Below are 27691 nucleotides of genomic sequence, written 5' to 3' on the forward strand. Positions count from 1 at the left end.
GAAGGGATCCCTGCAGCCACTGGAAACAAGTCAGGCACCCGCAGGTCAGGTCTGGGGGGTGGAAGGTGAGCCCGGCTGCACAGAGTCTGGAGGAGCAAAGGCAGCAGCGCCTGCACAGCAGGTTTCAGCACCTTCCACCAAGGAGCTCAAAAAGCTGCCGTGAGCCCGTTGAACACGGCTGGGCTGGAAGGCGGGGGAAGAGCCTGTGTGTGCACATGGATGTGCCGGTTCTGGGTGCTTCGCCTTCTGCCGTTCGGTTTTCTGGTGGGTTCAAAGCAAACGCAGCACGTGGAGGCGGCCGGTGCTTTGGCCCGACGCTCCATTTGCGTGGAACCGGCTGTCGCAGGGATGTGTGTGTGACGGGGCCACCCCTGGGCTGCCCCCGCGGGTACCGCTGCCCCGCGGCCGAGGAGGAGCAGGGGCAGGAGCAGGGGCAGGAGCAGGAGCAGGAGCAGGAGCAGGAGCAGGAGCAGGAGCAGGAGCAGGAGGAGGATGCTGCGCTCATTTCTCCGGCCCTGCCTGAAGAGCCGGCTCCCTCCAGAGGGAAGAGCCGGGCATGGCACGCCGTGGATCGATCCTGCACGCGCGGAAAGCGAATCCTTGGAGAAGAACCTTGCCAGAGCTTGCAAATAGGCAATCTGAGAGGAAAATATATAGATTTGTTTTAGAAAGCAAATATTTGAGCTTTGAGGCACACAGGCATAAATCAGGAGGGGCAGTGAGCCGTGAGTTCCACACAGGCAGCAATGGTTCAGCTGCTGCCATAAACTGGTGTTCTGGAGAGTCCAGTCTGCTCGTGTACAGGCCAGTACATGTGTACGAATGCAACGTTTTTCTGAATGTATGCATTTGTTTTCTTCATTTAGTTATTCTAATTAAATTGATCCTCAGTTAATTTACACAGGTGTTTGACACAACTGGATAGAAGTGACTGTACCCACAGGTTTCTGTTTGTGCCATTACCACGAGCACAGCATGTGCACCTAAAATGTGCTGATACAGTGGGGATCTGGTTAGTGTATCACAGGTTCACAAATCTCCAAGAATAGTATTTCATGCTTTTTTTCCCTGCCCTGTCAATGCAAAAGGTGAAGATATGCATTAATTTTGAAAAGCACAGACACGTCCCATATACACTATGTGTGTACCTGTGTAAGTCTGCTCTGCAAAGGCCACCATCTATGTACAGTACTGTGTGTGTTGCATATGCCACAAAAAATGCACTCCTTCCCCTCCATTAATAGAAATGACCTATTATAAATTTACCAAAGATACCATAGTTTATAAATTGGCCACATATGTCTGTGTAATATATTTATTATATCACATTTCATAGCATTTCTGTTTTATGAAATTCAGCCTTGAATTTGTCACATATGTTTTGCATATATGTGCAATAGTTGGCCAAGTATATCCAAGTAAAGTATGATAAATGTGTTCTTTCCATATGGGAAATTAAATGTTTTTCCAGATTTTAAAAAAAAGTTTATTAAGAGCAGCCTATACAAAATAATTACATAAATCACTCACTTCTGTTTAGGTTAAAATTATAAATTTTGAACTAGTAACAAAGCGATTAAGAACAAAAGCCAGAAAAGTCTCATTTAGGCCGTAATTCCGTAGGGACACGGAGCTGCAGAGCACACCCTCCTCCTCCCTGCAGCCCTTCCTGGGAACAGTGGGACAGCCTGGGGGCCGCTGCTGTGCTCGGTGCCCACCTGCAGCAGGGTGGGCACAGGTGCCCAGGGACTCAGACTGACATCCCTGGGCTGGAAATGGCAAAAAGGAAGTTAAACCCAGAAAACCCGACATGTAGAACTGACAGAAGCGCTTTTGTGTGAGGTGTTTGCAGTGTCAGCTCTGTCAGTGGTTTTAGCTTGGCTGCTGAATGGGGGCTCTGCATTCCTGTTGGTTTTTCACCCACTTGCTTCATGCTCTCGATGTCCCTCGTTCCAGGGGGCAGATGGTTCCCCCTCTCCCTCGGTGCTCTGGCCGGGCTGGGGTGTGAGCTCCAACCACGGGCAGTGAGAGCAGCACTGGGAGTGCAGGAGCTGCAGGAAAAGCTGTCCCGTCCCAATCATCTGAGAAGGGCAGAGGAGGGTGGTGAGAGGCGAGTGCAGCGGCCCCTTACTGAGCACTGCCTTGCACATTTCTTTTATTTCAGCAAACATAAAGTGAGTCTTTCATTCTGTTCCCTTTCCTGCTTGTTGTCAACTGCTTCAAACCAGATGGGCTCACGAGATAAAAGTATAAAGCCTCAATGTCTCTATTTAGCGGGATGCCAGGCCTGCATGCCATCAAAATCTCTGAGGCAAAGAAACCCCAACAGACAGTACTCACCCCAAGCGTTCTGTTGAGAGCAGCCCAGACGCTTTTCAACAGAGGCAACGGAGCCAGGAATCCCTGGGATTTCCTATCAGCAGTTTTGTGAATTACCTTCAGGCCAAATGCCACGGCCATGTTCTCTGCCATGTGTAGTTATTACATAGGCCCAGCACACCCTTCTTCTTCTTACCTGGGTCAGAATGTGTTTAGAGCGAGCAGTGGGTGCCTGGAAAATGTGCTTGTGCTTGTGTGGGGTACCGGAGCCATGGAGCAGAGTAACGGCTCGGCATTGTAACATCCTCCTCAGATTCCCTGATCTGGACATAGTCAGCATCAATCAGTACCTGCTGCTGGCAGGAAAGAGAGATCATTGCTGTCCAGAAAGTGCCAAAGGGTTTCTATGGCTTTTTGCTGCCCTCATTTATGTGTCCTGGGAATAAAAACTAGGAGGAAACATCATCTAGCTGTAACCTGAATGTAATGTAACAGCTGTCTTTATTTTTTCAATTATTAGAATTTCAAGTTGTAACAGAATTGTTAGCATTACTTTTTCCCCTGCCATGTCACCCCTCTGTAAGGAGACAGTTAATGCTGCTCTGGGGTGGTTCTGCAGTGCTGGTGGCTGGTCAGGCCCTCGCTGCTCCCATTGCTGTCCCCTGTGGCCATTGCAACTCCTGCTCCTCAGAGCAGAGAAAGAAGTGCACACTCCCTGGGTGAGCACACCCTTACAGGTATAGACTGTGCTTTCCAGGGTTTCCCAGTGTTCCAACACCTTTATAAAGGGTGCTGGGGCAGTAAAAGCAAATACTTCTGAAACTGAAATGAGCTTGTGTCTGAGTTTAAGAAGACAGACCTATTACCATGTGGTTCCACTGGGTACTCTTCCTGCCATCCTTGTCTTTTTCCCATAAGGAATCTGGCCACTGATGGAGGTGTTTTGCTTCACGGCCCTTTGTGCCTTCCAGAATCTTCCTTCCCCTAACTCAGAGGAGCAGGTTGCTTCTTTGTTTTGATTTACCCCCTCACTCCCCTTTCTCCTCCTCTTCTAATACCGAACTGCAAACTGAGTTCCTCTGAGGCCAGTCAGGGTAAAGCAGAGCCTGGCACTGCTGGGAGGACACACAGGTATAGTTTATACCATTAATCAGCTGAGCAGAACATTCACAACTGAGCCATGATGTTTTCATTGAATTTGATACTGTGACATCTATAAATTAATTACCCATACCCCCCAGCATGATCTTAATTCTGGACAGTTTTCTTCAGATTATAAAAGAAACCTCCAGCATGCCCCAGAAGAGCAGGACATAGATAAACACAGCCAAGTTTACTTGGAAAAACTGCTCTAGCAGGGGGACCCAGGCTGGAATTTCATAATAGCACAGAGCAAGAGAACCCCCCGTGCCTTCTCCCTCAGTCCCCACTGTCACTGCCTTGGTGGCACACGGGTCGGGCTCTGTGCCTCAGCACTGCTGGATCATTGCAGCATTAATCCAGGCAGTCACGTGCCATGTTTGATGGAATGATCTGCACCTTCACACCACAGACACACAGCCAGAAAAGGAAACACATTGATTTAGTGCTCCGTAATCCCTGTTTAATCCCCACTCCTTTGTTTACATCACTAACATGGCTCCTGCAGTAGTCACTGTTCTATCTTTGTTCTTGGCAGACTGAATTAAAGGAAAGATTTATTAATTTGTAAGTTGGCTTTGTAGATGCATCTTAAATGTGCTAAAAACAAAAAGCAGTCCAGAAACTTGTATTGACTTAAGTATAAAAATCTGCTCTTTTAAACTCAAACCTTTGCAACAATCCAAGCCAAGCTGCAGAGAGTAATTTATTGGCTTGCTGAAGCAATTGCCTTGCATGGGGCTAAATTTAACAACTGTCTCATTGCAGGCCCCCAGCCTGCTTCCCTTTTCACTCATTACTGCAAACACAATTAATCTCCTCTTTCCTTGCTCATCTACACTTAGGACTGCAGTGCTTTATGGCTCATGTACTGATAAGAGACAGGGGTTGTAACTAATGGGTTCATTTGCAAATGATGTTAGAGGGTCAGAGATCACCACTCGTTCCAGTGATGATGAATATTCCATGTAATTGCTGCACAAGTGCGAGTGTTTGGGATTTATTTCTATTTACAAATGCTGGTTGTTTTTTTCCCTCTCACAGTGCCAAAGACAGTGATTCTTGTGAGGAAGCCTTTTGTAATAATTTAGCTGTCATCACCTTCACTCCTGAATCCTTTTGCCCAGGTACAGGCTAGCCCTGTTCCTCACTGGCAGCTGAGATTCCAGAACTGACTGCAGCAGCTTAAGGTGGCTCCTCACTCACAGCCTTCCTGCTAAGCAAGTCAGCTGAAATCCTGAGTGAGAACCATGTTCATGGCACAGCTGTAAAGAGCTTTACATTTATTTTTTAATTTTAAAAAATGTTAGTTTCCTGGATGCAATTAGATAACTGTATTTTACAGTTATAATCAGGCAAATGTGTTTTACAGTCCACACAATACAGACTGTCCTTCCTGTTGGAAATCATCCTTCTTTGGGGAAGTCCAGGTTAGTTCCTTAAGCAGATAAACTTTAGAAGACTGTACTTCACAATCCAGTGAAGGCATTTAGGCTCAGCTCTAAATCATACTAATGTCTGGTTGCTCATTTCAAGGAAACTATAATGTGAAAGATAAATATGTTTACTGGGTGTTTAAATAAAATGAGCAGTGATGTAAAGTGTTAATGAATTAACTGTAATGTGCAAAAGTCTGATGTGGATAGTGCTTTGATAATGGAAAAAATAGGATGGGTCTGTTCTTGCAAGCAGCTCTGCAACCTGTGTCCTTCCTCTTGAAGCTGATGAAATTCTTTCCCTCTGTGACTCCCTGCTAGTGAGATGCAGTTCATGTCCTCATTTTCAATTTGTACTTGCATGACTAAGTTTATTTTTAACTGTACCTAATCAGACAAACATGTAACTCCCAGCAAAGGCACTAAGATGTGACAGTCATCTTCAGACTATCCTCCAAAGGATTTGTAAATCCAAACATCCCTTATGAGGCTCCATAATTACTTAAGACACAGATGTTGACAGTAAATGCTGTTTTTCAGAGAAAATGGTATCCTCAGGAATTCCTGACTTTCAGGCTCTGCTCTAGTAGTGCTCCTATTAAGGCCTGGGGTATTTGACCCTTTCTTCCCAGGGGGCTGCCCCTGTGCCAGTGCCAGGGTGTTTGCATCACAGGTTATTTCCTCAGTGGCTGTGAGATGCAGAGGTGTCCGGGACAGATGCCCTTTGAGCAGGAGCCAGGCTCATCCCTGCCTTGGCACCTCAGGGTGTCCCTGCAGCTCATTAGGGTGCTCACAGCCAGTGTTAGAAGGAGGGCTGTGCTGAGCATGGAGTGCTGGAGGTTCGCATGTTCCTCCTGCACCCGGCCCCTCACGGCTGCCCTGTCCTGTCTGAGGGATGAGAGCCGAGAGCAATTCCTTCTCTCCAGGCCCAGGCTCGGCCCTTCTCCTTTGCTACAGTAGCCACTTGCCCGAGATGGGCCAGCCCCCGCTTTGCTTTCCTGCGGGGTGAGCATTAAACCCACAGCTCAGTCCCGGGGCAGCTGCCCCGCAACGCTGGCACTGCCCAGGCCGTGTGTGGTACCAGACAGACAGACAGACAGCCAAGAGGGGATCTCCTTGCAAACTCCCCAGGACGGGTCCCTGGACCACACACAACGATGCTTTATCTGCTTATTTATGTCAACTCTGACCTATTGTAAGAAAGAGGAAAAAGAACAAAAGACAAGGCTTCTTCCAGCAGCAGGTTTGTGGAGACAGAGCCTCCCTCCCTAAGGCTGTGGCTGCAGCCGCCGGTGCCGTGTGAGCAGCTCCTCCCTGTGTGGGAGGGGGTGACGGGCGGGGATGCAGCACCCGCTGTGTGCAGCTCTGCCTGGTGGATGTAATGGACACCATCACCTCCCCTGGACTCGGCATCACTCAGAATTAGGCTTTAACTCTCAGCTGCAATGTGATCCTCCACACGGCTACTGAATAGTAAAGAAATAATCAAAGAAATGCATTATTTAAGGTGTCATTACACTCCAAAATGTGTAAGGCCACGTTTTGTTTAGAAAAGCCTGGCAACAGTATCCTGATTCTGTGTTTTAATGGAAAGAAGGTAAGGCTGGTGCTCAAGGCTTTCAGTCCAGCAGGAACTCTGCCTGCAAAGCACAGCTGGATAACAGACCCAGACCTTAATTTGCAGGTGTATTTTTCCTGAAATCATTTCTAAAGTCTTTGATGTTGCTGTTCACTACACTTTTGGTACTTCTTTCTTTGACTTCCAGCTCTTCACAGTGCAGAAACAATTATTTCAATCAAGTATCCCCAGTGCCCAGTTGTCCCTGCAGCTCTGTGGCCGAATCCAGCAGGGCGGTGGCTCTGAGCACACCGGGGTGTGTCTGCTGTGCTTCAGGAGAACGCAAATGCTGCTTCAGGAGTCAGGCAAAAAACCCTTCACGAATGAATTTCAGCTTCCAGAGCCGCAGAGATGACAAGTTAATGGAGCCATTTGCACTGTGAGGACAAGGATTTACCCAGGCAATTCCACTCAATGTTAGTGAGAGTTGTGTTGCTGAATCCCAGACTTGCCATGCTGAAATTTACCCCTAACTCTCCAAGGAGGAGGGCGCTAATTGGATTGCTGAGTTTAAATCCTTCAGCTCTATGTCAGTCTATGGAAAGGATTTAGCACTGCTCTGTGAAGGCTTTACAAAGCTTTGCAGTGCAGGGGAAGATTTTTTCCCTTCCTTTCTTGTGATTAATTGTGAGGCTCGAGGTGACAGGAGACATAATGAAATTCATAAATGCCAAAGGCCGTCCCTAGTCACATTCCTGGCTGTTGGTTTAAGTTGGGAACTTGACAGAAGTGTGAACGAATCAAGGTTGTTCTGATAGCCTTTCAGTTACAGGGAAGAAAAAGTAACTGACAATGAGAAACCACTGGAGGTGGTTTAATGGGTATAAATTTTCAAGAAAGAGTGTTATTTTACAGTGATTCAGATTCTTGGATATATAAATGAGTTACAAAGAGACGTGTTCTGCCCCCACCACAGTTTGAGGGATTCCAGTCCTTTTTCACAAAAGATACTGGCTCAAGTTATTTCAGCAACCTACCAAAGAAAAGCTGTTGCAAAATCTGTAGCAGAACCCAAAGCAACTTGTTCTGTGTCTTTGCTTGTGACTGGCCTTTTTCTGCTTGTTATGAATTCTGAAAAGCCACTTTCCCCTCTGGAAAACAAAACTTGCAGGTTAAACAAGCAGCATTAAGAATGAAGCTGGGACTCCAGCTTGGAGACAGGTTCTACTACTTCCCCACATTCAGGTTTGAATTCAGCAGGGAATTGCTTTCCCGGTCCGCGGCGGCGCAGACGGTGTCACGTCTGGGTGTATATGGACCAGACACTGATGCGGTGATCTTTGGAGCCAGCTGCCAGCAGCCTCTCCCGGGCACTCCTGTGGTCTGAGAAGGACACACAGTGCACGGTTGCTGTGTGATAGTCCAGCACTGCCAAGGGCTTCAGTGTTTTCCAGCCGAAGATCCTGATGCGATGATCCCACCCCGCTGTTGCTAAAATCCTCTTGTCTGGACGGATGGTGATACCAGATATGCCAGCGTTGACAAGCTCGTGTGTTTTGTAAACCTGTGTGAGAAAGTTACAGAGGAGTTCTAATGGTCCAAAACGAGAAAAAGGAGCCTTTTGGGACCTTAGCAGGTGTAGGTGCCCACCCATACACACCAGTGTCACACACAGCGTGGAGCTTTTCACCCCCTGGTGGGTGGTGCGTAGTGAGAACAACGATACACAGAGAGGGAAAAGTCCTTAACTCGACCCTTCTCATCTCCAGCACCATTCTCTAAAAAGAAACCCATCCCTTGTATGTTTTTAGTTTATTTTGCCTTTAGAGCTGTTTCTATTCTGTCACTAGTGAAGCTCTGAGACAAGGGTTTGAGCACCAGACCTGAGCTTTGCCCTTTGCTTCCAGCTATTCTTACATGAGCTGCAGCATGCAGAGCTAAGGCCATATATATTCTCTGCTTCTGCAATATTCCCAGGGGGGGATTTGGAGCTGATCTTTAAACTACCTGCTACTCATTTCTACTACTGCGGCCCCCCACAAGACTCCCAATAAGCTCTTGTAGCATCTACCTCAGTCTTGAGGAAGGAATGCTTCCAGCAATTGGGTTACAGTGTCAGGAAATCTGTATTTCTAGTACTCCTTCCCAAGAGACTTTTATTTATACCAGATTCCAAAAGGAAAATATGACCAAATTATTGATTTCAGTCTTGGAAGCCTCTTGTTACTCTTTGGAGAGTACTGGGGAACAAGTTTCTGAGGGGCACAATTACACTGGAAGGCATTTGGCTTCCTTCAGGAGGCACTGGGGCTGCAAAGGATTCAGCCCTTGGAAAGAAAAGGTTTCACTTCACCGACAGCAGTTTCTTTTGAGGCACAAAATACAATGGTATAATTCCCTTTTGCTGTTCTCACCTCAGGTAACTTGTGTCAGTGAGCAGTCTGGCTCTGAGACACTGTGTGTGTGTTGAACAGCCCAGGCTGGTCATGGGGAGCTGGCCCTGACCTGCTGTGATGTACAAGCACAACTGGAAATGATGTGTTAATGTCTCTGTGCTTAGGCCCGAGTCTGTGGCTGCCTTGTACTAAAGCTCAGTATCACCCCGGGCCTGTGTGGTGTTTGCTGTTACATCTGAGCTGCTCCCCTCCTTGGAGGGCATTCCATGATGCACAGTTAGTACAGGATCATAAAGAACATACGAACTGCAGACAAATTTAACCTTTACACTGGACACAGAAAACTCCAGAAATGTTGGTCAAAGTTGGGTTCAGATGCCGTTGAACACGTCTTGAATCTCACAAGCACAAATCCATAAGCAATTATTTTTCAACTATGTAACAACTGCCCAGCTTCACACTCAAACAGCAAGAGCTGTGCAGATGATGAGAAAAAATGCTAAATGAAACTTGACATGCTTGTTACGTGCTCCATACATCCCTCTTCTAAAGAGGACCTGAGCCATGTGTCTCCAGCCAACTCAGAGTGGAGGACAGCAAGTTCTGCTCCAGCCTCACGAGCAGTGGGAGGCTGCACGGGGGCCTTTGTGGGGCTGCCACTGTAAACCCTGCCCTCTTTGTCAGCACAGCTCTTCAGGCTCCCCAGGTTCGGCCAACGCAGCACGGCCGCGGTGGAGTTTCTGTTGGCAGAGTGTCCTGGCAGGGCAGGATTTATGACTGACATCACCAGCCTGGCACAGGCAAGGTGGGCTCTGCTAATGGCTATAACCAATCCCGGGCGTGGTGCTCCCACCATTAGTGCCAGTTATGTGGGCAAGAGCCGTACGGCAACCCCGGGCACTGGCAGAGATGGTGTGTCACCAGCAAGCTACAGCTTGAGAATGAAGCCTGTAGTGGTGATGCCTTTTGGCTGTGGAGCATGAGGGAACAGTGGGCATTTGTGCATCATCTGCAAATACAGGAGTGGGAGAGAAAAGCAAAACAAAGAACCTGCTCCAGGTACAGGCAGCCAGGTGAAATCCTGGTGCCAGGATCTGTGCCACCAACTACAGCACTCAAATGCATACCAACACCATTCCCCAACTAGAAAACCAGCCTGTAATTAAGAAAACAAAGAGGTAAAAGCAAGTGAGCTGCTTTTAGCCAGTCATGACCAAGGCCACCTGCATCTACACCTAAAACATGTCCTTATGCCCTCTGCTTATTAGAAAAATAGCCAAAAGAGCAGCAGCCTAAGCTTCAGCATTCGGGGGAAAAGCCTCAGCAACCAAACTAACAAAACCTCTATTACATCTTACAGAATTCTTTGTCTTGCCATATATAAGGGAGCTTCTGTGGTTACCAGATTTCTTAGTTCTGCTTTGTTTATTCACCTGCAGGAGCTGTTTACCTCCTACATTCTACCACAAACATCATCACATAATTACACTATCTCATCCAAATCAGAAGGCTCATAACCAACCCCACCATTTGCTGACAGTGATGATTCAGCACCTTTCTTGTAGAAGACAATGCCCCAAACTTTCCCCATAGCAATAAACTCTGCAGTTACCTTCATCATCTATTCACTGGCACACTGGAACGTTGCCACTTAAAACAGAGCCCAAGTGCCATCATTGCATCATTATGTCTCCACCAGCAGATAGCAATGCACCACATTTACTTATTAAAACCCTTTAGAATAAAAATAATGTGCCACGGAGTGGCTTTCCAACATCTACCATTACCTCAGGTACCTGGAATGTCAGAGAAAAAAACCCCATCTGGTTTATATTATTAATGCAATAGTGGAAAAAAATTAATCTGTGTCCTTGACAATCTCTAGTGCTCATATGAAAGATGCATTTTATTAGGGCATTCATACTCACATGAAGCACAGGGCATTGCTTGTAGCTTGGAATAGTTGGCATTAAATTTCTTCTGAGAAAAGCTACTGTCTCTCAGTGTGAGAGGGATCCTACATCTCCTGGGAATGTGAGTTCCTTGTGAAAAACAATACCTGAGTATTTCAGGTGAACAACTGTGTTTCCCATGAGTCACACCTGCAGCCCTGCATTAGGGTTAACTCCTAACTGAAATGTGCTGGGAAGAACAGTAACAGTGTGTTCTTTGAATTTAGGGAAAAGTTACACTATAATTAATATGAAGAAACAACTTCCTCTCCACCACCAGAGTATTTGAAGCTTTAAGAAGCCTCTCGTGGTGCCCCATTTCTGACACCGTGGCCTTACAGAACTAGTCTCAATACCAGGTTTCTTGCTGGGATTGCTCACCTTCCTCCCACTTCCCTAACTGAAGGACACGGGGTGCAGATGGTGCCAGCAGTGACAGAAGGGCTGGGCACAGGGAGGGCAAACATGACCAAAAAACCAACAAACCCAAACCATGACAACTGCGTATCATCCTTGTGGCTCAGGACACCTTCACTCCCTGTCCAGAGTCTGCAGTGCCTCTCTCACTGTGTTTATTGAGTGTTTATTTATCATTTCACTGTTTGTCACAGGCCAGACAGTCAGTGATGTGTCTGCCCCGCAGGCACTCAGTGCCACCCCAGCAGTGCTGGCTCTGGGTGACACCTCGCTGGTTCCAAACCTTTAGAGTGTCCCCAGGGAAAGGGTCAACACTGGATGTCCCAGCACATCCTTCTCTTCCTGTAGCACCGTTCAGAAAACACCATTCACTTGCCACGTTACCTCAAAAGATCTCCATAAACGCTGCAAGCCAAACCAGTGATTATTTTTCTCCCATGAACTGGTGTATCCACAGCTCTCTTCTCCAGGATGGTATTGGGCACACAGGGCCTGGTTCAGGTCCTCTCCATTGCTCCTGGGACAACTGCCACTCAAAAAGGGTAACACGCTCAGCAGTGGATGGACAGATGGGCCATTTTACTGTCCACGAGCCTTTATTTATGGGCTTCATTTCCACACCTGGTTAAACCCTCCTTGACCCCTGGCACTGCTGGAACCCTTGCTAAGGTTGTCCAGATACAGGCAGCATTTCTTGCCATTCACCAGCATGGCCTGAACTGGTGATTGTGTGACTCCCAGACCAGCTGCCCCGGGTGCCACAGCTCAGACACAAACTGGTACAGCCAATTGCCTCATTGTCTCTGTCTCTGCCTGGGCTCTGTCAGTGCCAAAGGAAACTGGTTGCCTAAACCTCTTGTCCTCTTGGTGCAAGATGGGCTACTCCTGTTCTTCTCTGTGAAGTATTTCATGGAATACTTCTGTCTTTCCCACAGTGGAAAGAAAGCTCTAGCCATTCAAGCAGAAACTTTGGAAAAGCAATCCTTTGTTTCTGATTTTTCTAACTCATTTATAATGTTTAGGACATTCCGAGAGCTGGGTACTACTGTGATAAATGAAGATACAGAGGCAATGCCTTGAGTAATGCTAGGCCTGTGTGCCTGTTGCAACTTTGGTAAAACCAGAAACATGTGAGAGAGGGGTTTTTTCTTTTTTTTTAAATCCTCACCATCTTTTGCTAAGTCCAGTCACATAGCACAGACATTCTAACCAGTCTGTGATTAATTAGCCAGAGATCTGCAACAACTCCTCTTCATGACTAAATATTTTTTTAGTCTATCAAACTGTTAGTGCAAAGTGGGATAAATGACACTAGAGGGCCAGTGATCCTGACCTGGAGGTTCTGTTGCTCATTGAGGCTCCAGATGCAAAGCACCTTTTCAGATGAGCCCGAGATCCCCTTGGCCTTCTCCGAGTCAAAGTCAAGGCTCATCACTGGCTCCTGGTGGCAAACCAGTTGGCTCAACACTTTTCCCATTGTCACATTCCACAGGACCACTGATCCATCTTCATAGCCAGCCAGAAGCAAAGGTTGTGAACCACAGCCGAGCTGACCAAGAGAAAAATAAAATTGTTGGAGAAGTAAATAGTCTGTTAGGAAAATTACCATCCCCAGGCAGGTTCCAGTCCAAGCACCAAGCAAATAAATTAAAATGGTGACTGATGTAGAAGTAACAAAACACTTAGAATTGTCAATGTCAAATCTTGACAATCCATCCAGTTACAGCAAAGCACTACTGGGTAACTGTGTGCTTAGGGGGGTTATAGCTACATATCAGGCTCTAAATTTTATATAATACATATCTAACACACACACACACATACCTATACACACAGACACAGAACATTTCTCTCTGAAAATCCAAACTGTTGTTCTCTACAGCACCTGAAAAGAGGCTGCCTGAAGTTTGCAGGGGCTTTACTTCATGGTCTGAACTTTGTGCTTCTTAATGCAACTGCATTAGTTTCAAGCAATACAGTCCCTTATGGGCATTGACTGCAGTCCCACCCTGCCCAGAGGAGGTTCACAGAGGGATCTGGACCCGAGTGCTGCCTGTGCTGGAAGGTGAGCACTGCCCCTCAGCCAGGAATCTCTGGGTGAGGCACCAAGGGGTTAACGGGCGCCCGAGTCCCCTGTAACCAATTGAAAGCTCTTTTGATTAATGATGTCACAGGCCAAAGGGCACGGCACCCTGGGCAGACACCTAATTTATTTAAGCCCCTGAAATAACTCAGAGAAGGGAACATTACTGGATTACATGTCACACTTAAGGAAAATATTCATCATTGCTCTGGCCAAAGACTAATGATCCCGTAAGCAGGGACTGGTTCCAAGAGTGAAGATGCAAATCCCTAATGAAAAGCAACTAAAAAAGAGGCATCTGTTAATGCCACTTATTGCTTAAATAGGAGAAGAAACATCAAAGCAGACATTGGTTTCTCTGACCACCTCATGTATCCAGTAAGCTATTCAGATCTTCCCAAACACTGCCTGCTCCTACAGGGCTTGTTTACTTGGTATTCAATTCAAAATAAAGAACACAGAGAATTAATTTTTCCTGGTGTCACAGTATTGAATGAGCTCAGACTCGCTGGCTGTCAGTGCCATGACACAAACCTGCAGTGGCCAAAGGCTCACTGCTTGAGGGCCCAGGCTGTTCTCCCACTGGTTATTTGTTCTGAGGGGAGTTAAACTAACAGGGGATGGGTGGTCTGGGTAACACAACTGCTGAGTAACAGCCCCATGTGCTTCCTCGGCCTTGCTCAGCCTGGAGAAGTGTTTGAATGAGGAAAGGATCTCACTGAGCTTAAAAGAACATTGCCCCTTAAAAGAAGGAAACCAAGGGGAAACCCTTGGAAATGTAGGAAATCCTCTACACCATCCTTGTGAAGGGGTCTGTCCACACCTGGATCTTGCAGGAACCTCCTTCCTTCCTTCAAGATCCCCTTTTCCTCTGAAAAGGCAGGGAGGATGCTCTGGCTAGAGAGGCCCACAAAGCAGGGCTCAGAACTCTGCATAATTTTTCAGTCAAATTTTTGATGTGCTAAAATACTGTAACATCAGAGCAATGGATGTATGTCAAATACATGTGAGTTAATGTTACCTTATCGGGTACTTTGGATGAAGACTATGTGCTTTTTGATACCCGGGAAAAGTTGAAAAAAATCTGAATGAAATGAACATTCCAGATTTTATTTATATTTAATAAAGGGTAACACCTCCAAGGCATAGCAAAGTATTTCACAGCTACTTTTGAGTTTTAGAAAAGCCCCAAGTTTAAGCATTAAAAACCCCCCACAGTTGTTTGTGCTGCTCTTCTGTGAGCACGAGACTCCCTCAGAAAAGGTTCCACAGAAGGTGTAGCTGTCACTGGCCAGTGAAACGTGGTCTGGATGGGCAGGGGCAGCTCCTCCTTCCTCCAAGCAGCTTTCATGGGAGCTCATCACCCTCATGCAGAGGGGAGAGACAGGGGAGTGCTCGGCATGGTGGGAAATGCCAAACAAAAACGGGGTTTGGTGCTCTGGGTATCTCAGCTTCAATTTGAAAACCTGGTCTAAGCCACACCTAAGATTGGTCTGTTTTAAAAACCAGATACTGTTTTCTGTGAAATGAAGGTGTCCCACCTTCGTCTTCCTGGCTTTTCCTCAGCATATGAAGTGTAATATTTCAATGAGTACATGAACTAAAATCTCCTGGAAGATCAGAGCAGCTCTCAAGCAGCGCCTCACAACAGGCTGCTGGGTTCAGTTTCTGGTAACGGGCACTGCTGGAGACAAGGCTCACCATTCATCTTCTGTTGCAGTAGAAAAATTAAATTATAAATCACTGCTCTTCCTAAGCAGAACATTTTGTTGTTGCATTTGGATAAGTGTCAAGGAAGGAAGAAAAGGTGATCTGCTGTCAACTCAACAAGGAATAATTGCCATAGTTTATATAAAGTAATAACTCGGCATTTCCAGTTTCAACATGTATTATTCTTGTAGAATTATTTTGTTTGCACCATTACGCAACATGATGCCTTCCCCAAGGAGTGCAAAAATGTAAGGGAAGACCAGCCTTGCTCCTGCAATCCTACCCCACCCAATTAGTAATAGCAGGAAGCTGTGAAACTGAAGGGACAATGTATTTAAGAACATAAATCTTCACAAGGAAAAAACTCTCGAATGATCTAATATGTTTAAGGATAGACCTAGAAAAATAAGGGAGAAAAGCACTCAAAAGTAACAAAATAAACAGCTGCAAGGATTTTACTGCTTAGGAGAAGCCAGTGAGGCTTAATCTACAAGCCTACCCTAAGCCTCAGTTGCCTTCAGCTCCGTAGCCCAGTTTGCCACTGTCGCTGCTGCTGGTGGGCTCTGCTGTGTCCCTGCACCACAGACCACGAGGGGCTCTCTCTGGCTGCAGCCCCCCAGCTCTCGTTGGACAACCACCCTGGGCTTGGTTCCTTCAGACCATTCTGGGGCTCTCTCCCTGTCAGCTTCTGTTTCAACTTGTTCATTTCCTGTGCCATAATCAACATCACCCAGTCTCTTGGCAACCCGCTGGGTTGGGAGTGCTCATCCCTGGGTCTGTCTGTGTTGCCCCACACAGCCCCTGCTCAGCAAGGGGAGCAGCTGGGGTAGCTCGTGTGCTCCTCCTTTGTGGTTACAGCCTTACTCAGAGAGCCACTTCCAGTGCAACCACAGGACAGAGTGCAGAGCAGCACTTTGGTACACCACAGGTAATTATCTGCCCTTAAGGGTATCCTCCTCCCCAGCCTTTTAAACCAAGTTGCACACATTTGTAAAGGAGCAAACACAGCTGTGGGACTGTAAGGGATTATCTACACTTGCCTGGTGCAGTCTAGGAAGTTAAGGTGAGTTCCCAAAGTCAGAATCTGCATGGAATAATTTACCTCTCCCAGTTCCCCCTCTGCTTTATCCCCACTGGCAACAAAATTAAAACCTACATGAACTTAAGGATCTGCACCTGCTCTGCTTCCTAAAGGAATAGCAATATTAATGCATGTAGAAAATAGGTCAGGACAGAAGACTCCTCATCCAGGCAACACAATTTTCAACACTGAACATTTCCTTAGTTATCTCCATCTTATTAAAAAATGTCCAGGAGACAGAAAGCCCCATTCATGTCATGAAGCACTGAACACTGATTGCATTTTTAGGAGAAACTTTGTTTAATAAAAGCCTAATCAGCCTATTTGATTTTCCTTCTATTTTTTTCTAGTCTTTAATTACAGCATGGGACCTGAACTGTGGCCTCTGCTACTTTTGTCTGAAGTCAGCAACTGAATCCCTCCAGATTTCAGTCGGTTCAGGACCTTCAGGGAAGACACAAAGGCCTCAAACTCTCATAGAGAACATTTTCTACTGAAACCAATGCAAATTTTCAGATGAGCCTGCAGGAATTACACACTTGGCATCAGCTCAGATGGTCCTGTAGGCCTGCAAGAGCCTGTGGGCAGGGAGTTAAGTGGGAGTCAGCTTTGCCACCAATTCTTTGGAAATTTCAAGCCAACCACCTGACCTCCTTCCTCCCTGCACTGCCACCTTTTTGGATATACTTGTCATTCACTGTTGGCAGCCCAGAGACATTATTTGCTAAGTATTCTGCAAACGTGGGGGTTTTTCCACTAAATGCCTTTATTTACCTTTTTGTGCAAAGTCAGTACCACCAAAAATATTTTGTTTCTATTGTATGTCTGGAATAGAAATGTTCACAGAGTGCTTCCTCATCCTGAGGGCATTAAGTGAATGTAATCTGCCATTAAAGTCACTGCTTTTAAGCAACCCAGTCATTTCTCATGGTTCTTAATGCAGAGAGAAACCATATCAAACAAGTGGCTGTGGTAAGGCATTCATTCTCCTCTTGATTGATGCAAAAAGTGTATCTGTCCTAAGGATACAAAGCTTTCCCTCAGCATTTGCAAATCTTCCATTAAAGCTTGGAAAGCTCTGAAAGTTACATTAAGGATGTTCACAAATCTTTCCCCCCTTTAATAGTATAATTACTTGATTGGTTTGATAATAAATCAAAATCCAAGTGAAGAAAGATTCATGTGCTTCATATAAAATGAATCACAGGGAAAACATTTCACAATTAGCAGGTGCTGTTGCCTTACCTGCCACAACTTCAGACACATGGGCATGCCCAGCTTGGCACCCACCTCTGGCTTCAAGGTACAGACTGACGTCTTGGATGGCAGCTCCAAAACCTGAACCTGACAGCAGGAAAACAAGAGTCAGGCTCCAGGTCAAAATTCTGCTGTTAAAAACACAAGTCTTTTAAGGTGATTAAGGTTAGTAAAAACTCTTCCAGTAAAAACTGTCTGGAGGAAACTGAGGAATGCATGCCAAGGTGGAGCTGTAGGGGAATCTGCAGCTCTCATAAGAGTGCATTGTTTTAGGAGGGGCAGACACAACTGCTCGAGTGAACACATCCTCCTCCACTCTTCCATTTCATCTGTATTTCAGTCTTCAAACAGTAGATGACATTGTGCACACAACAGAACACTGCAGACTGCTTAATCTGAAAACACCTCCCTGCTGCCTTTCCTCTTTTTCCATCTCTTGCTAATTTCTTGGCTGTGATCACCTCTGGACACTTGCACTGTCTCCTCTGTGCTGTTATGGTGACCCAGAGCTTGCACAGAAACACAAGCAGTGTGCACATCCAAGGAGGACTCTGTATCTGCTGCTGCCTGCACCAACAAACTGTAACTCAGCCCCGTGGTGTCGCAGGCTGGAGCAGCCTCAGCACACAGGTATTTTTAACACAGTGTTGTCTGACCCTGTTCAAAGCAGGGTCAGACAATGCTGTGTCAAACACCTGCTCTCTCTACAGAGCAGTTTCCACTCTTGCTTGCACTGACGGTAATGAATTATGGATCTGCTTTAGGGGGTTTTTCTGGATTTTTTTTTAAAGATTGGGCAAGTCATTCCTCTGCCAAGGAAGTAGCTCATTTCCACCTCTGGGTGCTGGCAGGCAGGATCAGGGGAGTTTGCCATTTCAGTTTGGCACTGGAAGGTTTTGAGTCTTGATTGACGTGGTAGTGCCTCAGCTCTGGGCCGGTTCTCAAGCCTGAACTATGGAGAAACAGAAGTTGTTGGGTAGCAAAACCTTGGTGCCAGGAATGTGGCTGTTTCTCAAACACACACCTAATCACCAAGGTGATCTTTTCATTTCATTAAGTAAACAATGGTCTGCATTATGTTGTAAAATTAAATGACTTGAAACATTTGATAAATCCAACATCACCAGCCGTTCTGGGCTCTCTCAGAAAGTGCAAGAGCCTGACAGTGCTGTTGGACAGCCCCAGTGGTGTGAATTTCCTTAAGCATCTGAGATGAGGTATTACACAAATATGGCTCCTCTGGGAGCCATCAGTCACGACCACGGCAGCTGCCATGGCTTTCCAATCCCATACCTTTAGTTCAAAGCTTGCCAGAACATCTTCCTATTCCAGAGGCTGTCAGCCAGCAGCCAGCTGCACTCTAGGACTGGGAGCACAGCACACTGCACACAACAGACAGAACACCTCCTAAAGCCACTGAGCAATAGGGCAGGAAACTGTTCTCCAGATTGGAGGAATAGTGACTACAGCCAAGAGCCATCCCGTCTGCAGAGCAAACCTGGGAACAGACCAAAGTCTGATCATCTGGGAATTCTGGTTCTTTGGAGCTACACTCTTAACAAAAGACTTTTCTCTCGGCAACTTTCTTGCTATCAACATAATGACCAAGTTTCGCTGTGGCAGGAAACGGGCCATAAATATGAAGATGACCTGCCCTCCTCTTGCATCTTTCATCACTGTCTCTCCAAAGGGCATTGCCTCCTAGGCAAGACCGAAACTGCAACTTTTACGTCATAAGGAAGGGTAAGTGTGCTGTGATAAATGCACTTCTGCAGGTTAAAAGAGAAAAAACAAACCTTCCTGGCCTTACCTTGACTGAAAACAGATGAACTGGTACAAGGGCCGCAGTTGGGCTTGCAAAGGCCAAAGGAAAACACAGTGAGAAGAGCTTTGTGCAGAAGGCAGGCAGGCATGAGCTGCTGCCTCTGCTGGACTGACAGTTCCAGAGACTGTCTGTGTTAAAAGTAACTGAGGCTTAGAAATAAATACTATTTCATATATTTTGACAACTGTAACTTAAAACTTGAAGTTCTGTGTTTATATTGGTTTGCTTAATAGAAGAAAGATTTGCCTTTGCCTGAGGTTAATGCTGTTCCTGGGTGGCTAAAACTGGCCACAAGGAAACACACCCTTTCTCTTTTCCACATTAATAAAGCTTTTAACGTGTTTCTGGCAAATTGGCAAGAAAAGTGAGTGTAACTCATAATTGGTGATTTAAATGCAATCATGAACAAATAAATGCCTGTTCAGATCTCATTATTTATGGACTGAACCTGCTTTAAGACAAAATTACTCTTTTTTTGGGCATCAGCCAAGCATAAACACTTATTAAGTCTTAATTTTAATCATAAGCTGCAAATGTACTGTCTCACACAGTGCTGCCTGTTTGGAAGCACTGAATGTTATGGGAGCTTATGGGAATTTATTGAAACGAGACCCAGTTCTAATGCAAAGGTTCACACACAGAAAGGAACTCCTCTACCTCAGGGGACAGCAAATCATCCCCCCGTGCAGGGCCAGAATAAACCAGAGATGGGTTGTAAGGGACTCCAGGGTAAGTGTCTTCAGTTTGGGTGAGATGAATATTTAATTCTTTATTACCAGGGCTTCTCCAGCTGACCCAAGAATGTGTTTGGCAATTTGTTTAACTTTATTGAGCACTGCTGTAAAATGGAGGGAGTTCTTTGTTTGCTCAGAACAAGGTATGGGCCTTGGAATGGTATTTAGCAGTGCAGTGGTTGTGTCTGCAGGCTTAGTTCTGTAAAAGGCTGAACATGCTGGCTGTGAGCCAACAAAGTACTTCAATGTGCTCAACTTCTGAATCATAAAAGTTCACATTTTCTTGCAATACAGGCACTTATTACTTCATATGTATAAAATATGCAACTTTCAGTTTCAAGATACAGAGCAGAAAAGCACGTGAACTTTTACACTCATCAACAATTTGCAGTGAGCTACAATATTTCTTTTCATATTTATGCCCCTATTTTTTTCCTAAGTTTGGTATTTTGATGTCAAGCATTAGAAATAATTTGTGTGATGTTCTCAAATAGTCCTTTGTTGAAAACAAAGCCATGATTTTTACAAAGCAGAAGTGGGAATTGCCCACAAAGCTGTCAGTCAATGAGGGCAGTGACAGTGGTATTAGATGTGGACTTACCCAGTAGGAACTGAAATGGACCCTGCAATTATCTCACACTCAGCAAACCTCTGGCCACTCACAGTAATTCAGCTGTTTCCAGCCCCAGTTCCAGGTCAGGAATTAGCCCGGGGTGACAGACCACGGATGGTGTTACAAACACCTCCCCTGCTCTGTCAGACCAGACCCCACGGCTCAGAGGGAAGGTGAGCCCCTCCACCTGATGGCAGACCTGCTGACCATCAGTCCCCCAAAAGGACTCTTGTCCCCAATATTCAGCAGCACCAAAACTCCTGCATGTGAAGGACCAGCAGCAGCTGCAAATACTTAAATGTCAGACAAATCTCGGGCTGGTGTCCTTGTTTCTAGAGCATGAGTTAGAGAATTCAGTCATCTTTGTGGCAGTACTAGTAGTGATTAGAACCCCCCCAGGTTTCTCGTGCTGCCCTCTCCTGAGCAGAGACTTCAAGAGCAATGATGCCTCCCCAGCTGAACTATCTCATTTCAGTAACCAAAGCACCGTCCCAAGCACCAGAGAAAGAGACACCTCGTACCTGCTGCAGGCCTTTGGCTGCCGTGGCCACGAGCCAGCGTCCCTGTGCCACCCTGAGCAGGGAGCATCTGCAGAACCCCACGCGCTCCGTGCAGACAGAATCCGTCACTGCAGTCCGGCCCTCTGCCAAATCCCACAAGCAGATCCTCTGGTCGCGGCCCTGACTGTTACAGTGAAACAAACCCTCCATCAGCTGCAGGTCTGAGGAGGCCCAGGCCGCCTGCAGGGCAGGGACTCAGACTGAGTCTCCAACAGCTCCTGGGGGTGTTGATCGGGGCTTTCATTAATGGTGGGGGAACCCTGAGCCCCCAGGACCACCACCCGTCCACCAACAGCAAAACTGGCCAGAGGGTCAAACGTTACTGGGAGGAGGGAGAGCCTGAGAGCCAGTCCCAGTTTGCTGTTTCCATGTGGAGAGAGTCATGATTGAGCCCAGTTATGCTATTTATGTGTATGCATATATTTAGAAAGTCTCATGAGCATTTGAACATAATCACAATAAAAATACTTATATTTTACCATTGACTAGAGCTAATTTAAATGGAAACAAAAGTAGCAGAGAGTGACACATGTAACACTCATTCACCCAAGCAGTGAAATGGAAATGTCATGTGTTGACAGCTGAAAGACAAACAGCAAGACAAAGATCTCATCAGAGATAAATATAAAGCTACAGTTATTCAGTGGGCAACTTCCCCCGGGCACAGGGAGGGCACCGAGGGCTGCCAGGACTGTGCCTGTGTGGGGACACAGGAGGAGAGGCACTGGCAGCAACTCCAAGGAAACAGTGTGGCTAAAACACGGAACCCCAGAGCCCCAGAGGCTGCATCGCCGAGGGGCAAGTGCAGCCCAGTCAGACTGCCTGGCACAACCCTCCGTCCCACAGGCAGCAACACCCAGGAGGCCACAGCAGGAATTGCTGCAGATTTACACCATCCCACTGGCTCCACTGGGGAGAAGCTTCCAGCCCATACACTCCAGTAGCACAGGATACCTGTCCTCATGTTACCACCTGGGCCAAGGAGTCATCAAAAATCCCTTCTCCGTGTCTTACTTTAATTAGTCATATCACCTGATGAAGTATGAAACCAAAACAGAGGAGATGTAAATCTGCAGACTGCTGGGACTTCTTCAACATCAAAACACTTCTACCCACTCTTCAGTTGAGTGACAAACTGACACACCATTTACAGCTCTGGGCATACAAACAATGCAATAAATTATTGTGATTTAGCTGTAGAAGAGAAAAATACAAAATACAGGTAACTGCTGTCCTAAAAGTGCACTGCTCCATGGACTGTTATAACTATGCAGCAGAAATAGAGGTATGGAAAACTATAATTATGGAAACAATGCTCATTCAATATGATTTTATGGGGAAGAGTGTTGATAATTGTACTTCTGCAGATAAGAAATATAAATGCTAATCAGTTCCACTGTATACTGTGAGATGTCTTCTCTAGATAAACATGTCAGAACACCTCCCAACCATACAGACACTTTGGCATCTATTCTGGATCACCTGTCTAATCCAAAGTACACAAATCTTCCCAACCTCCCCTTGCTAAACAAGAACAGAAGGTATTTTGCAACAAAGCAAAGGCATGAAACTCGGCATTCTTGCTCACTTTCAGTTTTCCACTTGCCATCTCTGATTCTTATCTTTCCTTACCTTTTCTCCCTCCCCTCCATACTCTTTACAGCAACCGACCCTGAGAACTGGCTGTGAAAGATTTGTCAACTTCCAACCCAATTTCCTTTACCCAAAGGTGATCATGTGATCTCAGTGCAGTAAGAAAGACACTGTGGATCCCAAGTTGTTGTGATGTCATAATGTACACATAATAAATAAAGTAATTGTATCTTTTTTCCACTGTTTATTCTCATTGTTTCTGCATTTTTGTACTTCAGTACATTTCCATATGTGTTGGGGAGATTTTCAGTGGCTCCAGAATTAAGACACTCCTTTTTTGCCCCCCGTTTTTCCCCACTGATTGTGTACATCACAGAGACAGGAATAACTTCCCACTGGGCTCTGTCTGCCTGGCTCACCTGAGCAGCCTGTCTCTGCCACCCATTGTCTCCACGCAGTAGACAGACCTTCGTCCATGGCCATCCAGGGCTGTGTCCACTCTGTGTGTTCTCAGGTTCCAGACATGGATAAGCCCGTTCTCAGACCTGGCAGCAGGAACAGATGCTTTTAGTGTGACCACTGCGTTCAGGTGATCAGTCTGATGCTTCTCCTTTCTTTTGTTTCCAGAACTGAAGTGTATGCACAGACAACACCCCCAGCATTCACAGCCACACACGCTGCTGTTTTCTCCAGACACACTTTGCCAAAATCACACACTGTGTTCCAGAGGAAACCACCAGTGCAGGCAGAAATCCTGGTTCACTCACCCAGAGAAAAGCACGGGGGTATCGGGTTCTTGGCCTGCACAGCAGAAGTGCAGAGTGTGGACTGCAGCACCGGCACCTCTGAGCACAAACTGTGGGTCTGGAGGCGGCAGAGCCATCCCAGCAGTGAACTGGGGGGGTGAGAAGAAGACAAAAACATCACAAAGGGTAAGACAAAATGTCAGGTAAAGTGAAATGACAACTTTAAATAGATTCTGAGCGCGACATTTGCTTTGCCCAGTCCCTTTCCTCTGTGAATTATCATTACTGAATGTTATTTCTATTTGCCAGACAGTTCAGGGTGAAGCCTTTCCTCTAACACCAGCTGCTGAAGCCGTGCCCAGCTGCCTGTGCTGCCCTCCCTGTCAGCAGGGTGGGAGCTGGCCACGCACACACCTCTCGCACACTCCTAAATACAAACTGTTCAGCTGTTCTTCCTGCTGCAAAAGGGAAGAGCCACAGAACACAAGAAACTGGATACCCATAATTTCAGTGGGCAAGCAATTCATCATTCCATTTAGCCCCTTGGCTAAGTCTTTCCCCTTCCTCCCCATAAAAATACTACTGTGCTCTCCCCTCACAACCACTTCCAGAAAAGCACTGCAGTCAACACATCAACTGAAAAGAATTTCAGATGAGGTTGGAGTTATGATCTACACAAGATCCATTACTCGAGTGTTTGAATTTTTGGTTCCAAGCATGGTTACTTGGAAAAAGAAATGCATAATTTCACACTAACTTAGTGACCACAGTTAAGCATTTATTCCAAGGGGTTTGTATTCCCTAAAGGATCAATAGAAACAAATGCTTTCAGCTTCATGTCATTGGTTCTAATGTGGTCAGGGCCAAGAGGCTGCCCTGTCCCACATGGGAAATGCACAGGCCAGTTCCTGAGGAGCTCACGGGGACAGCCCGTGCCATTCCCACACTCTCACTGCTCTGGCACCCTCGCCAGGTACTTCCATTCACATGAACACCTTTGCAGGCAGCTCTGCAAAAGAATCAGAGGAGAATGAGGACGATTTTTCTGTGATTTGACTTGCTGCAATTAATCCTCAAGACCTGTGCTGTGACAAGGTAACCAGCAGCTGCTTTGACTGGGAAGTACAATTTGCAATTCACTGGAAAATTAATTATAACGCCCATTACAATAAATATTTTCACCATGAAAAGTGTTTACTGCCTGCTCTGTGGCATTACTGGCCATGCTTTATATCCTTCCTCCTTTCTGACCTGACCTAACACAGAAAAGGGCAGCGTTTGCCACTACACATGCCAACTCTCATCACTTCCTCCCATTCATGCATGTATTACCCCAGATTAAACAAGAAGTTTTCTAAACTCAGTAAGGGAAGATCAGCAGGTGTTTAAACCTCTGCCTGTTGCCAGCAGAGGAACTGCAGAGAATCAGAAGAGAGTGACAGAGCTACGAGTTCCATGTGAGACAGCTCAACTTGCCCCTGCCTCTCTCCTCAGTACCAGCTTTTGAACGGTGTTTAATGGCTGCACTTGCTCTTGCTCCTCATTTGCAGGTCTACCTTGAGTGTTTATGGATCAGTAATCACCATGGTATCTATAGGTCCTAATTAAACACAATCATCTTTTAGAACTAGTGATGAAACAGGATTCTTCAGCGTAATGTGCAGTTCTCTCTCAATAGCACTGTGTAATTAGGCATGAACATAATGAGCTCAGTGGATACCCTCCATGTTTTAGGGCCCTGACTCATCTGATTTATGATGCTGTCAGATGATCCAGACTCATGGCAGGCTGGAGGACATTTTCAGATTGCACAGGTTCGCCCCCATGGTGAGATCCAGCTCCCCAGTGCCCACCTGTGACCTGTGTTACAAACCTGTCAGACTAAGGGTTCTGTCACCAAGGGTCACCTCTGGGGCACTAGAGCTGTGAGCTGGTGCCCTCAAAATGCCACTTGGTGGAACCACACACACAAAAGAGCAGCTCAGGGCTGGCCAGAGGAGTGGGGTCCCTCCTCACGGCGAGTGCTCCTGGATTACTGCACCGAGCAAGGAAGCAGAATGGAGTCAACCCAGAGGCTATCTGGGATTACAAGGCAGGTTTTTAATAGCATTTTTCTAATTACTGACACAGAGGTTTTTGCTGACAGACAGCAAGTGTGTGCGTGGCTGTGGGAAGGGTTTTACCTGGCATGAAACAGACGCTCTAATGCATGTCTTTACAAGGATAGTTCAGAAAAATCCTCAGACCGGTTATAAGAGAAGAACCCAACTACTGAAAACATCTGAGCTGTAAGCAATTCAAGGGACTGCTGGCTCCTTGGAGCCTGGTTATTTCCTTACTTTTCTGCTAATCATGTAGATGAATCTGGAAATTTGGCTTAATATTAAACCTAATTTTTATTGAGTTTATGACTCCTACTCCTTCCTGTCACTCCTGGGCAGATGAATGGCACTGTGAGTGTCTCATTTGCCTTCCAGCAAGTGCTGGACTATAAAATTGCATCTCTGCTGTCTTCCTTAGCCAGTGGACAAGCCACTTAACCCCAGGATTTAATTTAAAGTTTTTAGGCACCTACAGCAAGTCCCACAAGGTTGCAAATGGATGGGAATTTGGTGCACCAGTGCTTTAACAACTCCAAGAAACCATCAATCTGTTCCTGTTGACACATAAGCATCCTCAAAAAAACGACACCTACCCTGCCTCACCAGGTAGCTCAGTGTCCCTGTGTCAGTGACAGGGATAACAAAGTACACTGTGGTGTGCTGATACACACAGACAATGGTCATGCCCTGCTTTGCTAAGCAGACAGCTACAAACACGCCAAATGGGATGACTCTGAGATGGTTAAAGCCTCTGGGTACATTTTTCAAAAGTGCATAAGTGATTTAGAAGCCTAAGACTCATTTCCAAATCAATTTTCAATCCTGCATCTCTAGGACTTCTTAAAGTTTCACCTCAGGTGTCTGAAAATGAGTTCTCTAATTAGCACAGCATTTACTTTCTTGTTAATTCCACCTAGCCTCAGGGAGACCAATCTGTTCTTGTTAACTGGGGATATCTGCAACAAATTTAATTAAATTAATTTGCTTAGTATTTAGTCTGGTCTGAGAACAAAATCTGGCTCAAGGGCTTGAACAAGCCAAGTACAACCTACAGCAGAAAGTTCATTCAAAAGCATCTCAGGGCTACACTGTATGTCTGTCCCGGGACATGCTCTGGCTGTGGCTCCTGCCTCCGGTGGAAGGAGGTGGAAGACACGAACACACCAATCATTTTGCTCATGGCAGCATTTGCTTCCAAGAGATGCAACACTTCACCACCACACTCTCATTTCTTCCAGCCTCCCCTGTGCAGGTCACAGCATCCTCCTTCAGGGGCTGGTGTGGGACAGACCAGGGGAAGTGTTGTCACAGGGTGCACTGGAACCCTTGGGCTCCTGCAGAGGTTACGAGGGAGGAGAGGGAGCCACAGCTGTCCCAGCTGGGGTTTCAATCAGCAAACGGCCAAGTGCCTGCACATTAAGTACCAAAAAGGGGTTTGTCTAAAAAAATGCATCTGCTAAATGCCAGAACAATTACATTTCCTTCAAAATTACATTTTTTAAAGAACAATTCTCTGTTAATATCCCTCACAAATCTTACTTTGCTTAGCTTGCAATTAGAATAATCCTCAAACCATTTGAATTTCTGTGCAGTGGTATTCCAGTATCATCACTTCAGCAATCGATATAAAAACCTTAAGCTTTTATTCAATGAGAGTCATTTAAAATATGTAAATGTCAAAAGGATTACCTTAGAAAAATCTCTCAGAGAATTAAAAACATTAACAGATTCCCACAGGAAAAATTCCAGCAGAATTCAGCAACTCTCCTGTTCCCACTCCTGTCACTTGTATTTCTATCACACATTGAAGCAAAAACAAATTGCTATTAAAATATCATCCAAACACCCTCCTCCCCCAACAAACCCACAGTTCAGTCTGAGATACCAACGGCTCAAGCAAAGACAAGAAAAAATCCTCTTCTTTTTTTCTTTAGGCTTATTTAGAGTAGTAAAAACTCAATGGTAAAAGAGCTTTTTCAGGTACAGGACAAATAAATCTCTCTAGGCATGTCTGGCAAACTGATTTGGGACTGAAACCAGCAGGTGTGCAGACATAATTACTACTGCAAAATATCCAACACATCCAGGTGTGCTCACAAACAGATATATGAAATCCCTGTTATTTTTGGAGAATTCCTACTCTGCCAGGTGCCACCCTCCCAAAGGAAA

General features: G+C 46.0%; 1 protein-coding gene across 2 annotated transcripts in view; it reads right to left on the reverse strand.

The window, feature by feature from the left end:
- Nucleotides 1–7311: 7311 nt before the first annotated feature.
- Nucleotides 7312–27691, reverse strand: part of GNB1L (G protein subunit beta 1 like) — a 43261-nt gene continuing 22881 nt past the window's right edge. For both annotated transcript variants that reach the window (XM_071571894.1, XM_071571893.1), the window contains exons 2-7: nt 23442–23569; nt 23094–23219; nt 21043–21205; nt 17338–17436; nt 12552–12767; nt 7312–8017 (exon numbers count right to left, since the gene is read on the reverse strand). In XM_071571894.1, the coding sequence (XP_071427995.1) occupies nt 7751–8017; nt 12552–12767; nt 17338–17436; nt 21043–21205; nt 23094–23219; nt 23442–23557 (987 nt within the window). In that variant the 5' untranslated portion in view covers nt 23558–23569 and the 3' untranslated portion in view covers nt 7312–7750. The remainder of the gene's footprint in view (nt 8018–12551; nt 12768–17337; nt 17437–21042; nt 21206–23093; nt 23220–23441; nt 23570–27691) is intronic.

Source organism: Pithys albifrons, chromosome 17 (genome assembly GCF_047495875.1).
Source record: "Pithys albifrons albifrons isolate INPA30051 chromosome 17, PitAlb_v1, whole genome shotgun sequence".
In the NCBI taxonomy this organism is placed as follows: domain Eukaryota; kingdom Metazoa; phylum Chordata; class Aves; order Passeriformes; family Thamnophilidae; genus Pithys; species Pithys albifrons.